This window comes from Triticum urartu, chromosome 6A (assembly GCF_056163025.1).
Source record: "Triticum urartu cultivar PI428250 chromosome 6A, HENAU_Tu73, whole genome shotgun sequence".
NCBI lineage: Eukaryota > Viridiplantae > Streptophyta > Magnoliopsida > Poales > Poaceae > Triticum > Triticum urartu.
This window is the reverse complement of record NC_141878.1, coordinates 535,905,517-535,922,313: the sequence shown is the minus strand read 5'-3', so window position 1 is coordinate 535,922,313 and position 16,797 is coordinate 535,905,517. Positions and strand designations below refer to the sequence as shown.

At 46.6% G+C, this 16,797-nt stretch overlaps 3 protein-coding genes across 3 annotated transcripts; 1 reads left to right on the top strand and 2 right to left on the bottom strand.

Moving 5' to 3' along the window:
• Positions 1–199: 199 nt before the first annotated feature.
• Positions 200–10,469, bottom strand: LOC125514744 (uncharacterized). Its single transcript, XM_048680095.2, has 7 exons — positions 10,069–10,469; positions 9,156–9,308; positions 8,988–9,051; positions 8,828–8,911; positions 8,602–8,723; positions 2,693–2,769; positions 200–1,874 (listed from the first exon to the last, which is right to left on the bottom strand). The coding sequence occupies exons 1-7, from the start codon at positions 10,209–10,211 to the stop codon at positions 547–549; spliced, it is 1,971 nt and encodes a 656-aa protein (XP_048536052.2). The 5' UTR covers positions 10,212–10,469; the 3' UTR covers positions 200–546.
• Positions 5,000–8,223, bottom strand: LOC147966115 (uncharacterized). Its single transcript, XM_087528656.1, has one exon. It carries the CDS (start codon positions 7,942–7,944, stop codon positions 5,002–5,004), a length of 2,943 nt encoding a protein of 980 aa, XP_087384782.1. The 5' UTR covers positions 7,945–8,223; the 3' UTR covers positions 5,000–5,001.
• Positions 10,470–14,707: 4,238 nt separating the features above from the next.
• Positions 14,708–16,203, top strand: LOC147966114 (uncharacterized). Its single transcript, XM_087530723.1, has 2 exons — positions 14,708–14,761; positions 15,600–16,203. The coding sequence occupies exons 1-2, from the start codon at positions 14,708–14,710 to the stop codon at positions 16,155–16,157; spliced, it is 612 nt and encodes a 203-aa protein (XP_087386849.1). The 3' UTR covers positions 16,158–16,203.
• Positions 16,204–16,797: the final 594 nt, after the last annotated feature.

Here is a 16,797-nt window from a genome sequence, read left to right as displayed (position 1 = left end):
TAGTAGCTTCCAGAGCTTCCATAGTCATGTCAAAGATAACTTCGTCGAGCAAATGGCATGCTCACAAAAAAACCATGGCAAGGCAAGATCAATGAAAAGATACGCAAAACTTTTGCATACTCACGGTAGAAAAAAAAAAGGAGTAGCAATGACCAGTAACACCACGCGCAGAAGGATACGCGAGATGGCTCGAACGATCTAGCGAGTACAAGAAGTCTCAACTTTCCCATATGATACGCGCATGTTTCAACGTTACAATGCAGCTAAATTCATGCTTCAGTTCACCATGCCCCTAAGCCAGTGTCTCAGAAAATATTACAGAAAGAGAGTCAGTAGCGCCACGCGCCATCTCACAGGATGTTAATTTCGCCGTTCAGGTCAGAGCTCTATGCCTCCACAGCAAATCAGTCATGCTCGCTTGACGATGCTAAGATTAAACACTGGTTCGACGCTTAAACGACAGTAATAACTACTAGCTACCTATAGTAAGCACTGACCGGGAATTTAATCCAGAATAAGCAGAGTACAGGGTGATGGGGAAGGAGTTCAGTCATCATCATCGTCAGAAATGTCTATCACGGCAGGCCAACTTCTTGGATTTGGAGGAGTTGAACCAGGTGGGTCAGCCGAATGAGGTGGAACCACTTGACCAGCAGCGATGGAGCATGGAGCTGGTGGCTGTGATTGATCTGCAGGGGCCTGAGTTATCACCTGGTCAGCAGGAGCGACAGCAGCAGCAATGTCCATGCTTGTAGATAGATCAGATCGGGCTCTGTGGCCAGCAGAAGCGACAGCAGCAATGTCCATGGATGGAGCTGGTGGCTGGGACTGACCTCCAGCTCCAGGAGCTTCAGCCACCGCCTGATCAGCGGGAGGGGCAAGAACATCCATGGATGGAGCTTCAGCCATCACCTCGTCATCGATAGCAATGACCTCCAAGTGCAGAGCCGGTGGCTCGGTTTGTCCAGACGAGACCTCCTCATCCGGATCCGGCCGGGCCTCGATGGAGCGCGAACGTGCTATCTGAACCAAGCGTTCCCTCTCCCTTCTCCTCCGCACTGTTCTTTTGTTCACGAGCGGCTCGGCCGATCCACTAGAGCACTCCGATTCGTAGAAGTTCTGCCACAGGCTGAAGCAAACGTACTCTTTCTCCTCGGCAGAGCCCCTAGCTTCGCTTCTCGCCGCCTGCCTCTCCGGCGCAGCCCGGTTCGATTGCTTCCGTTTGCTCCGGGTCAGAGGGGCGGCAGGCTGAACGGTTATTCTCGGAGAGTCTTCAGGCCGATGCTGCCTCCGTGTCTTCATCGAGGAGCTGGTCTTGGTCGGCTGCTTGACCGTGCTTTGAGTGGCAGCAGGCCGGGAAATGTGCTTCTCCAACGCGGCCAGGCCTTGCCCTAGCTTTAGTTTCTTCTGAGATGCACAAGGCTGCACACTGGATCTCTGAACGTCCTTCCTGGAGGTGTTGCTTCTCGGCGAGTTTGCGTCGTTGCAACTCCTCCCTGGAGAGAAAAACCCCTGCTCCTCCGACGTAACCGATGCTTGCTTCTGTTTCAGCCGTCTGCTCCGAGGGGCGGCAGAGAGAACAATTGCCTTCTGAGAGTCATCTGCCTTCTTTGAGGGGCTGCTGCCCGGTGATTTTGCATTGCTGCTGTGCAAATGCTCGCGCTTCGCCCATGCGAGAAGCTCTTGCTTCGGCTTTCTCCGAGGGGCAGCGGACAAAACAATTGCTTTCTGAAAGTTTTCAGGCATATTTCTCTTGCGTGCCTTCTTTAAGGAGCTACTCTCCTGCACTTCGTCTGAATCTGGATACGACTGCTGTACAGCTCCTTGTTGTGACTTGGGCATTTTGGTTGTTTCAGTCTGAAGCCGCAGCGTACCTGAAGAAGTCATGTTGTAAGTTGATATCGTAACAAGTTACCTATAGCAAAGAATTGTCTTTAATTTGGGGAGTACTGTAAGTCTACGTTCTTATTGGCAGCCAATATGTCGCACTAATGCTGGAAGTACCAAAGTTCACATAATGAAATGATCAAACAAAAAAATCACTATAGCAACAAGTTTACATGACCCACCAAGTTACGTGCAAAAAGAGTTACCATGCAGCTGATCTATTTTTTGTTAGATGTCATGGTTTCAGTTTCAGTGCCACTCCTGACACAAACCCGTTGTTTTTCACTTAATTGTACAGCATAAGCAAAAGAATCTATAATAGATAAACACCTACAGCATCAGCCAAGAATTTTATAGCACATGGTAGCTATCTTGATTCCTGAATATTTACGAACTATAGCTGATCTATTTTTTGTTAGATACCATGGTTTCAGTTTCAGTGCCACTCCTGACACAAGCACCCTATTTTTTCACTTAATTGTATAGCATCAACGAAAGAATCTATAATAGATAAGAGGTCAGACCTACAACATCAGCCAAGAATTTTATAATACATGGTAGCTATCTTGATTCTTGAATGTATCAAGCTACAGAATGAAAAACAAATTGTGGACACAAACAGTTGCATGCATGCTGACAATTTAAGATACAAGAATGTAAGAATAACTGTAAACCGGACAGATTTTAGGTGAATCGTGTAGTGGTAAAACTGAAGCAGAGGAGCCAGGTTTGACCTCTATTCTCGTTATGGTTAGTTTGGAGCTCATAACCGATGGCGTATTAGATAATTGATTCTGATATTTACCTTTTGGAGCCATCTTTTGTCCTGGTGTCACTGCTGGTTTGGTCACCACGTATTTACCACGACAACCCTTCTTGTGGCTGCAGAAAATAGCATCAGTCAATACACCTTTGAAGTTTTCTCAAACACATACACCTTTGAAGTTCACATGCAAACATTAGCTGAAAGTAAATATTATCTAGAAAAACATTCAGAGTCTCTGAGAGTATTAAAAATAACAAATAAATGGTATACGAGTTTTGTTAGGGTACCAGATCGATCTATTATACTCTCAACAATTCAACTCAGTTCATACATCGATGGTGTTCTGGTGGTGGAAAGGAAGGGAAGGGAAGTAGGTGAGGAAGAGAGAGCCGCCGTCCTTTGCCTGATCCTCCTGGATGCCGATTCAATCGGTGCTTCCAGATTAAGTACCGGTGGCTATGCGTCAACGGGTCCAGTTGGGCCCGACAAATCTTCTGTTGGGCTGGACGATCCTCTTGGGCCTGCTGGATATCCTTCTCGCCACGTAGCCGTCTTGGGCCGGGTTCGCTGCCATGGTGGTACTCTGTTCTCCAGTCGTCATGGCAGCGGCTCCCTTGCTCTGCTTGCTCGTCACGGTGCTGACATCCCCCCCTTCTTGAGTTGTGGCTTGTCCCCAAGCCAGCAGTGCAGGGTAGCGTTCGCGCGTGGCCTTGGCGTCCTCCCAGGTGGCGTCCATGATCGACGGGTCGGACCAGCGCACGAGTAGTTGTTCTCGTCGGCCTTGTGGGGTTTGGCGCTATCTTGTGTCGATGATCTCCACCGGCTTCAATGGCTCATCGTTGGGTACTGGCAGCGCCGTCTCGACCTGGGTGGTGGGGGAGAGAGCTCGGCGAAGTTGAGACACATGGAAGACGGGGTGGACCTTGGCGCCGGCAGGAAGCTCAAGCTCGTAGGCGACGGGGTTGATGACGCGGATGATCTTGTAGGGGCCGTAGTAGCGGAAGGAGAGCTTGTAGTTCGAGCGACGTACCACTGTCGTTTGGACGTAAGGTTGTAGCTTGACGAAGATAGAGTCGCCCACCTGGAATGATCATTCGATGCGCTTCTTGTCCGCCTGGGCCTTCATGATATTGCGAGCGCGGTGGAGGTGCTCCGAGATGACCTGTTGCATGTGCTTTCGTTCTTCTAGCCAGTCTTGGAGCTGCGGAATCCTGCAAGTGGAAGCAGCTTCGATTCCCCAATGGCGAGGTTCATGACCGTAGAGCGCGACGAAGGGTGACGTGTTCAATGCCGAATGGAAACTGGAGTTGTACCAGAACTCTGCAAGGGCCAAGTACTGATGCCACTTGCGCGGGTTGGCGTGGGTGAAGCACCTGAGGTAAGTCTCCAAGCACTGGTTAACACGCTCCGTTTGACCGTCAGTTTGTGGATGGTACGGCGTGCTCATGTTCAGCTCGGTGCCAATTGTCTTGAACAGCTCGCGCCAGAAATTGCTGGTGAATACTGGATCTCTGTCTGATACGATAGCTTCAGGCAGTCTGTGCAGTTTGTACACGTTCTCCAGGTAAGAGTGAGCAACTTTTGCAGCCGTGAACGGGTGACCGAGGGGCAAGAAGTGCGCGTAGCGCGTGAATTTATCCACTACGACAAGGATGCAGTTGAACTTGCCTGACAACGGCAGTCTGTCGATGAAATCCATGGTCACCACCTTCCATGCGCCGTCTGGAATTGGGAGTGGTTCTAGCAATCCAGGGTAGCGCACACGCTCTGGTTTGGCCTGCTGACAGATTGAATAGGACTGCACATACTGTCTGGTGTGCTCTTTCATTTTGGGCCAGGCGAAGAGGTGGCGGAGACGGCGGTAGGTAACAGGCACGCCGGAATGGCCGCGCCCACAGTACTGTCATGGAAGGCCTGGAGCATGCGTTGCTGGAGTGCGGGGGAGCCACCCAACCAGAGCCTATCTCTGAAATACAGCAGGCCATCAGGCATGGAGAAGCGCTGTTTGGGGTCCGGTCGTCGCGCGAGATCACTGATGATCTTCTGAACTTGTGGGTTGTTCTCATAGCTTGCTGCGATATCGTCTAGCCATACAAGCTTGCAGACTGAAATTGATGTCGCTGTTTCGTCAGGAGCTCTTCGCGACAGTGCATCAGCGGCTGAGTTCGTTGCGCCTGGGCGATAGCAAATTTTGTAGCGCAGACCAAGAAGCTTAGTAAATGCCTTCTGCTGCCATGGTGTAGAGAGATGTTGGTCGTCGAGGTGGTCTAGGCTTCGTTGATCTGTCCGGATGATAAACTCTTCATTCTGCAGATAGGGACGCCATTGCTCGATAGCCATAAGAATCGTCATGCATTCCTTCTCGTAAGTGGATAGCCCTCTGTTCTGGGACCGAGAGGCTTGTTCATATATGCTATGGGGTGACCCTCTTGTTGAAGAACTGCACCCACTCCGTAGGCGCAAGCATCTGCATCGACGGTGAAAGTTTTCTTGAAATCTGGCAGCTGCAGAACAGGTGCTGTGATCAATTTCTGCTTCAGAACATCGAAGGCTTGTTGTGTATCACTGGTCCACATGAACTGATGATTTTTCTTGAGCAGATTGAAGAGCGGTCGTGCTATGATCCCAAAGTGCTGGACGAATTTCCTGTAGTACCCTGCCAGTCCTAGGAACCCGCGCACCTCCTTGGCGCAAGTGGGCGTTGGCCAATTCTCAATTGTCTGAATTTTGCTGGGGTCAGTGGAAACGCCCTGCTCGTTGATGACGTGTCCAAGGTAAGATATCTGTTGCTGTGCAAACGAGCACTTGGATTGCTTCACTTGCCAATGATCTGCCCGAAGCAATTGCAACACTTGCCTGATGTGCTGAATGTGCTCTTTCAGTGTCTTGCTGAAGATGAGAATGTCGTCGAAGAACGAGATCGCACAGACACGGTTTACAGGGCAAAGAGTGGTGGTAATGGCGCTGTTGAATGTAGTCGGTCCTCCGGTGACCCCGAATGGCATAACGCGGTACTCCCAATGGCCGGAATGGGTCTGGAATGCCGTTTTGTACTCTTCACCTTCCGCCATTCTGATTTGATGGAATCCTGCGCGCAGATCTAATTTGGAGAACCACTTGGCGCCCGCAAGCTCGTCCAACAGCTCGTCTATGAGGGGAATTGGGTACTTGCTGGCCACCGTCATGGAATTGAGTCGTCGATAATCAACGCAGAGACGCCACGTTCCGTCCTTCTTTTTGACAAGCAGTGCTGGCGAAGAGAACGGACTGGAGCTTTTTTGAATAATGCCGGCATCGAGTAGCTCTTGCACCTGCCACTCGATTTCTGTCTTGAGTTCCGGCTTATATCTGTACGGCCGCAGGTTAACTGGTTGTGCTCCTGCCATCAATGGAATTATATGGTCACAGTCGCATCTCGGAGGCAGGCATCGTGGATCTTCAAACACATCAGTGAACTGTTCCAGTAAACGCAGAACTTCAGTTGGTATTGGGGTGTCAGGTTTGCTGCTTCCATCCAGTGAATTCAGTTGCACAACATGAGCGACTGAGCCTTGTTTACATGCTTTGAGCAATTCTGGAGCTGATATGACAGAGCATTGTGTTTGATCCGAAGAAACTGCCAACAGTTTCAATTGGCCTTCAGGTGTAGTGACTGTCAGGTACTGCTCAATCCAGTCAATGTTCATAGGGCTGTGCTTGCGGAGCCAATCCATACCAAGTATAGCGTCGTACAATCCCAGCTTGAGGATTTTGAAATCCGTTTGAAACTGGTGACCTTGTGTGACCCATTGACACGCAGGAATGTAACGAGTGCAAGGAATGGTAGCTCCATCTGCAACTCGCACACGGCACGGCTTCGGCAAAGCAGTTGCTCCAGCCAGCTTGGTCGCCAGGGTGCTGTCAACGAAAGATGTTGAACTGCCGGAGTCCACTAGCAGTAGTATTTCTTGCCCTTGTACCCATGCTTGCAGTTGTAGGACCCCGGGGTCTGATGATCCGTCTTCAGCCTGACGCGAGAGAGTGCATAGGTTTTCTTCTTCAGAAACGGGCGAATCGGGTGGTGAGTCACCAGTTGGATCATCCAGGCTGAACATGGCAAGCAGTTCGTCGACGATGTGCATTTGTACTGTTGGTGGGCACACATGGTCTTTGCCCCAGCGTTCTCCGCATTTGAAACAAAGCCCTTTTGCTCGTCTAAATTGACATAGTGTTGCGATCTTGCTTGTTTCAGACGAGGCCCGAGCTGCATCGGTCCCACGTCTGTCTTCAGAACCGGTCGCAGGTGTCACTGGTCGACTGAAGAAGGAGGGTGGAGTCGATCTGACCGCGTAGCTTGGCCCTTGGTTGGTGTTGGAGAAGCGCCTGTAGGGTAAGTCACCGTCGGCCACTTCCTCCTGAAGTAGGGCCAGCGAACAAGCCGTGTCCAGGTCCGGTGGGCGCTGTACGAGCACCACCGCGTGGATGTCCGGTCGCAATCCCTCGACAAAGCGCGTCAGGAAAAAATATGGGTGAGTATTTTCGGAATAAGAAATGAGGTGATTCATCAGTGATTCAAATCGCTCGATGAAATCTGCGACAGTAGTATGCTGCTTAATAGCGTAAAACTGTCGGATGAGCATCTGGTGTTTGTCGCGCCCGAATCGGGTGCAGAGTAATGAAGTGAACGATTCCCAGTCGAGCCCAATCAGTTTCTTCTGAACTGACTGGAGCCAGATGCCCACAGGGCCTGAGAAGTTCAAAATCGCCATAGGGACACGGTATGCATCATGAACGGCGAACATCTGGAAATACTGCTCACAGAGCGTTTTCCAGAGCTGCGGGTTTTCGCCGGTGAACAGGGGAAAATTCATGGGAGGTGGATTTTGCCCCAAATTGGCGAGGAACGATGGAGTTATGTGATCTGGAGGGGAAAGTGCCAGGTGCTGAGACGTACCCGTGACCGGGAGTGCCGTCGGTGACTCGATGGTCACCGACGGGAGCCCCCCGGTGAGATCGACGTCGCCGTGGCCACTGGGCCCGTGGAGTATTCCTCGCGTTTGAAGCAGCGGTGGCGGAGGAACATGGGGCGTCGCTCCACTCGACGAAGACGGTGCGGTTGGTTGGGGAGGGGTCGCTTGCATCATGGCGACTGTGTTCTCCAGCTTGGTGAAGCGGGCTTCTAGATCGGGTTTCCACCGAAGGAGATCCTCGATCTGCGATGTCTGCGCTTGCAGCTGCTTGAGGACGCTTGCGGAGTCGCTCTTCGCGTCCTGATGGAGCTTGTCGAGGTACTCTTTGAGTGCCGGATCCATGGCGGCGAGGAAGACTTGCCGGGCGTGGACGCGTTGTCGAGTTTCCAGGATGGCGCGGCGGAGATCGATGGTGGTGGTGGTCTTTGATACCAGGATGTTAGGGTACCAGATCGATCTATTATACTCTCAACAATTCAACTCAGTTCATACATCGATGGTGTTCTGGTGGTGGAAGGGAAGGGAAGTAGGTGAGGAAGAGAGAGCCGCCGTCCTTTGCCTGATCCTCCTGGATGCCGATCCAATCGGTGCTTCCAGATTAAGTACCGGTGGCGATGCGTCAACGGGTCCAGTTGGGCCCGACAAATCTTCTGTTGGGCTGGACGATCCTCTTGGGCCTGCTGGATATCCTTCTCGCCACGTAGCCGTCTTGGGCCGGGTTCGCTGCCATGGTGGTACTCTGTTCTCCAGTCGTCATGGCAGCGGCTCCCTTGCTCTGCTTGCTCGTCACGGCCTGACAAGTTTGAGACGTCATTCTGCGTCTAAATGATTGAGAGGCAAATTTCAAAAAGAAACGAACCACCTAGTGTTCAAGCCTTCAACGGCATATCTTGTCGACTTTGTGCGAGAAAACAGCAATTAAGAATGTGAGGCACAATTTTACAACTCATCATATAAACATGATGAGTTATATGTCAGGGTAAATTTATGCAGTCTTACTTGTGCCAGTGACAAAGCTTGTTGCCACAGGTTGGATCTTCGCTAACATTCTCGATACAGCAGGAATCAGATGGAGGTCCCAGGCTCTTGGCCCTCACAAGTGTATTGCCACACTTGTCACACTGAAATTTAAAATATTGAACATGCCAGTAAGAGGTAAACCAGATTGAAAATTAATAACCAAAAGGAAAACACTAAAAAGAGAACTATGCATGGAAAGTAGTACCTTCCACATAGAGCCCTGGATGTTGCAGGAATTTTCCTGACTGAAATCATGGGTAGTGGTGATACAGTAGCCACTTATCGGTCTCTGGGTAGTGTGGCGCAAGCAAAAGTTCACCAACAGGCTGAAATGGTTATAAACATATCTGCCAGAAAATACTAACCGCGTAATCGTCGACGGAGCTAGTGTTGATCGCATCCATCCAATCACGGAATGCAGGACCATGGCTGCATGAATGCACAGGAAAACTTAAGCAGCAGGCAGGCAGGCATGCTAGGAGAAGACTAAGATTGGAACACACAATCTTAGTTGAAAGGATACAAGTATTTACCCGAGGCTCGTCAGACCACGCTTTACAAATACGATTCCATGAATCATGAGATGCAGCAGGGCGTTCTTCAGATCGGCATTTGTGCGATATCGCGGCATTGGCTTGTAGAGTGTTATTTTGCTCAGGTCTCCAAGGGAACAGTATCCGAAAGAACTGCTTGTGTACAATCGAATCAGTGTTTTCTTTATATTATTTTTCATAATAAACTAAGTCAATTTAATAATTGAAAAAAACACTCTCTGTATACTAATATAAGACGTTTTAGCTCACTTTTACTAGCATAAAACGTCTTATATTAGTTTCCAGAGGGATTATATTACTAGATAACACACTCACGTTTTATAGCCCATAATCAACATACAGTAAGGAAATGCTCTTGCTAAAGTCTACTCCCTCCGTTCCAAAGTTGAGTCATCTAATTTGGAACGGAGGGAGTACATATCTAGCTAATGCGACAGTGAGTTCATTAAGGAAGTGCTGCGATCTATAAAAGTGAATGCTGAGCCGAGCTCAGGCAAGCAGTCAGTGGGGAAAATGCTATATTTGGAAAGAAAGAAAAAAAATCAAGATCCGAAGTCATTGCACCGTTCGGACGGAAAAATCGACTCAGGCCGAATTGGAAATCAAAATCTTCTACTGTATGACATTCGAAGTGTCAAATGGTACACAATGAAACATCTTGTGAGGCGATTAAGAAGAATCTATATCATTTCGCCAAAAAAAGGAGAACATATCTACAGCACCACGATCCTAGGCGGGATTGTGGTTGAAAGACGGTGAAATAAATTGGGTGAGCAAGCCATCTCCTAACCTAATTAACGGGGACTCCAACATAATTAATCCTGGCACCCACCCCAGTCCCCCCCTCCCAAAAAAAAAATCAAAGAAATGGGAGTGCAAGAGGCGGACTTACGTGATCGTCTTGGTGCGCGGGGCGGCCCGCTCGACGGAGAAGCCGGCGTCGGCGAGCGCGCCGCGGAAGTAGAGCTCGTCGTAGTGCCGGAACAGCTCCCACGGGTTCTCGTCGTCCGCGTCCGGATCCGCCCCCGCCCCCATGGCCTCCCCCACTCACAAGCTCACAAGCTCACGCGGTCACGCCTCAGGCGAGCGCCGGCAGCTTCGCGGCGTGGGCAAAGATGAAGCGGCAGCAGCAGCAAGATCTCTCCCTCCCTCTCTCCTCTCCTCAGGCGAGCGGCGGCGGCAGCAAGACGAACCGCCGTGAGGGGAAAGAGAAGTGGGGGGGATTGGGGTTTTCTTGATCCTGCAGGAGGCCTCCGCTGACCCGTGCATGAAAAAATGGCGAGTGAGAGTGAGAGAGAGGGGGTAGAGTAGGAGCCTAGGAGAGGTGCGTCGTGGGAGTGTCAGTGGTGCTGACGCGCGGGCCCGCGCGGAGACGCTGGTTCCGTGTGGGCGCTGCTGTACACTCGTGTGTGTGGAAGACGGCGGCAGAAGGGAAGGCTCTGGAGGTGCGGTGTGGGCGGACGGCTGGGATGCCGCGACGCTTGGCGTGGGCGCGGCCCGAGCCGCCGGATGGAAAAGGAAAAGTCACGCGCGGACTTGACCTCTGGTTCGCCCATGTGGGTGGGTGGGTGGGCCCGCGCCCAGCGGGAGCTAGCTACAGGAGTAGGACTCGACTTGGGAATGAAATGGGGCAAAGGCGCTCCCGCAGAAAGGACTGGACGCGCATACTAGAATCATGCAACTTCCTTTTTACTGTGCCAATCCTGCTTAACTTTTGTTTCTACCGAAACAAAACTTTTATTTCTACCGGGCTCACACGCTTCGATTTGATGGATTTTACCGGATTCTCGTAGGGAGCTCGGTTCCCGAGGGATGGTTCTATCTGGCCCGTTTGGAGCAGAGGAGAAAAGTACCGATGGAATTTATTCGAGATAAATACATCGGGAGTCTTCAAACTTGCACGCGACGGTCAGTTTGATGCACAAACTTGTAAAATACGTTATTTTGGTCATCGAATTTGTACGGACGTGCAAATACGGTCACATATCCCGTACATGGGCGTATCCAATGCTTGGCTGCCTGTTGTCAGCAACAGATGGCGCTCAGCGCGGCGTGTTTTTGCACAAAACCCCATAGCCTTTTTTATTTGTGAAAAATTAACAACTGATGGGTCCCACTTATCAGTATATAGCGAAATTTAAATACGAAGAAGTGTATCGCCCAGTCTAGAACACACGCCTAAGGTGAGGACACAATCCGGCCAAGCCACTCCAACCCAATCCTGTGGATGTTTACGTAGTATAACTTTGCTTTACTGTACTATAACGAAGGAGCTCGTGTAGCAGAAATGGTTTCCATTTTGTGCGGCCTATTTTGCATCTGCTCTCCTTTTTTTTACAGATTAATAGATATGTAGTATGTAAATTATAATCTCAATAATAAAATGACTTCCAAATATTGTTCATTTATTATTTTAAAATAATATTTATGAATTGTAAAAGATATTTGCATAATTATAATACAAATATTTTTTAAATATTCATAATTGTAAAAACATTGTTTTCAAAATTTGTAGAATAACTTTAAAAATAAAAATAATAATTTTAAAAATAGTAATAATTAAAAAAAATGTATGTATAGTTGCACCTGTTCGTTTTTTTGAAATTTTTGAAGCACAAAACTTTGTTCATGTATTATTTTAAGATAATATTGTTAATTAAAAAAATTGTGTCATAATAATATAAGTATTTTTATAATTACTATTCATAAATATTATTTTAATTATACAAGAATTTCAATAATTATACACACGTTTTTAAAATCTTATGTTTGTATAAGTAAAATATTCATAATATAAAAACTAAAGTCTTGTTATGAATATTTAATCGTGTCTAATATGTAAATTATATATTCTTTTTGAATATAAATCATGATTAAAAATTATACACAAGTGAATATTCATAAATATTTAATAAATATTGTATTCATCATTCTGTATAATTTAAATATAAGCCATGAGTGTATAATTATTTTTGTATTCATTATTTTTTTATTTAATAACATTTTAAATGTCTATATTAAATAAATATATTTTATGTAATACACAAGTTTATATTTCATAAACTGTTGACTCTACATTTTACGCAAGAACATGTGTCGAACATCGTATTAAGTCACGTCACGTGCACGACACATATTTAGTTGATAATCCCAGACGTTTTCAGTATAAGTGAAATTGTATCTCATGTTAGACACGTAAATGTTCCTGTTGTAATGGTTGGGTCTTTCTTGTGCGTACCTGAGCTAGCTAGACTGAAGACCCACCACCCGCGCTTCTGTATTTCGCTCCTCGCTGGAGCGTATTTTTGGTACCAAGGATGATTGTTTTTCTGCAAATAAACAAAGGCGAGGCTGTTTTAAGCAAGAACATGTCGCACTGAGTGCCATCTTGTCATTGACAATGGGCCTTGCACACTCTGGCCTGCCAAGCAAGTATCGGATACGTCCGCGTATGGGATATGTGACCGTATTTGCACGCTCACGCAAGTTCGATAACCAAAATCACGTATTTTACAAGTTTGTGCACTAAACTGACCGTCGTGTGCAAGTTCTAAGACTCCCAATGTATTTACCTCAATTTATTCCAAGCACTGTTTGTTTCTACCCCACGGTTCCGCAGGAAACCGGAAAAATTCACCCTGCCTACGGAGAAGGGGACGGAGATGCTCAGGCCGACTCGAGCTCGGCCGACAAAAATGTTTCTTTGTTCCTTATGGTCTTTTTAACCGTCAAGAACCGGAGCAAAACCGTAAGCTGGTTTCTTCCTGGCAACTTAAATTTTGCATTGTAAGCGAATACCATCACCTTTGAGATAGAAATGGAGACAAGAGGAAGTATCACATGACTAAGAATGTTGCTACGTGCACGGCACTAGCTGCATGGGTTTTGCACCACAACTCAACTCGGCCTTCCATCATGTGTATGTGTTGGAGCATGGTCGTTGGATCACATGTCATCTGACAATCAGGTTCAAGGAGCCGTGTGTGAAGTAGTCTCACATGATTAAATGGTGCTATTTATGGCGTCATTGGGAGTTTGGTGGCATGGGCTTTTTTTTTTGCGGGATGGTGGCATGGGCTTTACTTGCACGTGGATTTTGGATGCACATTTAAACATGTGGATCTTTAAACTTTAATATGGGAATGTGTTTTTGAGTACTCCATCCTTTTCGGTTTATAGGGCTTATTTCAAAATCTTAGGATTTTTTTCCATTTTACAAGGCTTAATTTGGTTGTTCATCATCACAAGTTAGATTTCAAGATGCATTAAATAATTGCATGCAAGTATTAAGAGAAAATTGACCAATGCACGTACATTATGCATGCATGCATTGCAATTAATACATTGGTAAACATAAATTTTTGAGAAAAACAAGAGCATTAATTGAGTGTTTTGCAAATTATAAAAAATATTCTAGCACTCACCATCTACCTTGGTTGGTGAGATTTTTGAATTGAGCACTATAAACCAGAAATGAGGGACACATACCATCAGAAGGGGACACAATTTCCGAAGAGGTTTCATAAAGTTCAAAATTGGCAATAAAAACGATGCTTACGTGGTTAATTTTGGAGCTCATGTTTTTATTCTCAAATGTATTTGACTTCTGATGGACTATTTAGAGAGCCGAAATGGTATTAGGTTCGTTGGCAGCTAAAGGAAAAAGGAACGTTCTTAACTCACTCACTCTACAGTCATTACTGCTTCTAGAGCTAGTTAAAGACCTCAGCATAAACAAAAGACCTTAGCATAAAGCTTTCTTAAATGCTTATGTCAAGATCAAGGACTTATAGTGGTCGTACCTCATGATCCATGTGGCGACTAACTCAACTTGTACATCAAGGGTGGCCCGACTCATCAAATCGTCAATATTGCGCCCTGAGCATATATATTCGAGAACTGTGATTGTGAGTTTTCAGATATGCATTGAATATCCAGTTTTCACTCTTGTTCTAAATGCTGATTTGCTTTCATTTTGGGTGGAAATGAGAGAGGACGAGACCTTGTGTTTGACAAATAAATAAAAAGAATGGATGACAAACACGGGAGATCATATTTGCCGTGTAACACGTCTAATGTTGAGCAATTCTCTAAGAGGAGTCAATTGCAAGAAATCACCACATTTGTGGCTAGGTTTGCAGGAAACTACCAACTCGTTAATCCGTTGCAAAAAACACCGTAAAATCTCTTAACCCGTTGCAAAAAGCACTGAACAACCGTTTAGCCTCGTTTGATCTCTTTACCGACGGGTGGGCCCCGAAAACGCTGACGTGGCATGACAGACAGGCAAACAGCGCCGTTAGGACCAAAACGGTCAAGACGCCGCGCCGGTTGGTCCTGTCGGTGCTTGCCAAACAGATCCCCCGCGCCCTCTCTCTCTCCCTCGCCCCTCTCCTCTGTCTCCCCCTCGCCCCTCTCCTCTGTCTCCCCCTCGCCCCTCTCCTCTGTCTCCCCCTCTCCCCCTCTCTCTAGCTCTGGTCGTCGTCGATGAGAAGCCAGCTCGCCGCCGTCCGCCATGGTTTCGTGGAGCGATGACAGCGAGGAATCGGGCTACTGGGAGGAGGTTCATTGCCTGTGGACTTGATGTGAGTGCTAGCAAAAATCTGTAGTTTGCTTATTTTGTGAAGAATTATAAATTGTTCATATGCATTGTTCATTGTTCATGTTCACTGTTCATTATTCATGTTCACTGTTCACCTAGTAGTTTAGTTAAAGGTACTGTCATGTACCATACCATAGTGACTGGGTGAAGTAAATGAATTGCTCATAGATACTCCCTTCGTCCGGGTTTATTAGGCCTAAAGACAACTTCTCTTAGACCAAGACACATAGTAATTTGCTCACATTAATTCTTCCATTCCACTCCCAATGCACTCTCTCACATGCATGCAGCCAATGAAAAAGCACACATGAAGTGTATTAACTTTTCGGCCATGGCACCAACAACAATAGCTTTCAATACAACCAATGAAATGGTTGCATGCATGCACCTTTCCAACGCGGGGCCTTATAAAAGGGGACATGCTTGTGATGCTGAGAGGCCTAATAAACCCGAACGGAGGGAGTATAAATGAAGAACACCACAGTGATATAAATGAATTAAATTTTGCTGTTAAAAATTAAGTACGTAGATATAAGGTATCCATAGTGATTGAGTGGAGTAAAGTGTGCTGTTAAAAACTATCATAGTGCATTGTTCATAGATATAAATTAAGTAAATGAATTGAACTGAATTGTATTGTGCTGTTAAAAATTAAGGTATAAATGAAGTAAATTCAGTGTAGTATGCTGTTAAAAATTCAGATATAAATTCAGAATTGAGCTGAATTGTGCATGTGCAGGATACTATAGTTGTTTTGAATTGGACTGAATAGAAGTGAAGTGAAAAAGGAAGTAAATGCATTTGTACTTGTTGTTTTGCAGGAAGCAAGCAGTTGTGGTGTTGTTCAATGGGTAGATGAGGAGTGGCCAGAGCATCTGCAGAATGCTCTTCACAAACTATGGCTTTTGTATGAGGATTGCCAGCATGCTAATAGGATGGCATGTCTGGAACATTCATCACTTGTCCACAATCTGACATCACAGAAGAACAAGCTACAGGAGACTTATGAGAAGCTTGTTGAGGATGTGAATAACCTACTTGATACCCAGGACAATATTCCCAAGGAAAATGAAGCCCAACAAGGTGAACATGAGGAAATCACTCCTCCTTTGGACAACAATATTTCAGCTTTGAAGGAACAGCTGGGTGCAATGGATGCTGAGAACAAAGAACTGAAGCAAAAGGTTGACCAGTTGAAGAGCATTCATGTTGCCCAAAGTAATGTGATTAGGAATCTGAAGCTTGCTCATTTTAAGGAGAAGGAAAAGTTGAGCACTGAGAGGAGGAATTTGGAGTTTCACATTGCTGATCTTGTCAAAGCTAGTGACAAGAACAAGAGAAAGCTGAAGGACATCAAGGATATTTGTGATGAAGAGTGATTTGTAATCTGACCATGTGGGTCATTATCTTAAGTTTCAAGCATTGAACTATGGCTTGTAATGTGTGAACTAGTGGCAGTTTGGAGTATTTGAAGTAGGGTGTAGCCTTGAACTATGTCTTGTAAGCTTTGAACTATGGTGTCATGATGTTAACTATGTTGTTAAGTACGATGTTAACTATGGTGTCATGATGTTAACTATGTTAGTGACTAGAGTTGTTAAGTATGATGTTAACTATGTCATGAAGTTAACTATGGCACCCTAAATGATGGAATGAGGATATGTTTGATACCGTCGACGTTGAGGCACCCTAGATAAATTAGGTTATCTTGGATACCGTCAACGTCGAGGCACCCTAGATGATCAAATTAGGTTATCTTGGATATCGTCGACGCCGAGGCACCCTAGATGATCAAATTAGGTTATCTTGGATACCGTTGACGTCGAGGCACCTTAGATGATCAAATTAGGTTATCTTGGATATCATCGACGCCGAGGCACCCTAGATGATCAAATTAGGTTATCTTGGATATCGTCGACGTCGAGGCACCCTAGATGGTCAAATTAGGTCATCTTGGATATCGTCGACGCCGAGGCACCCTATATGATCAAATTAGGTTATCTTGGATACCGTCGACGC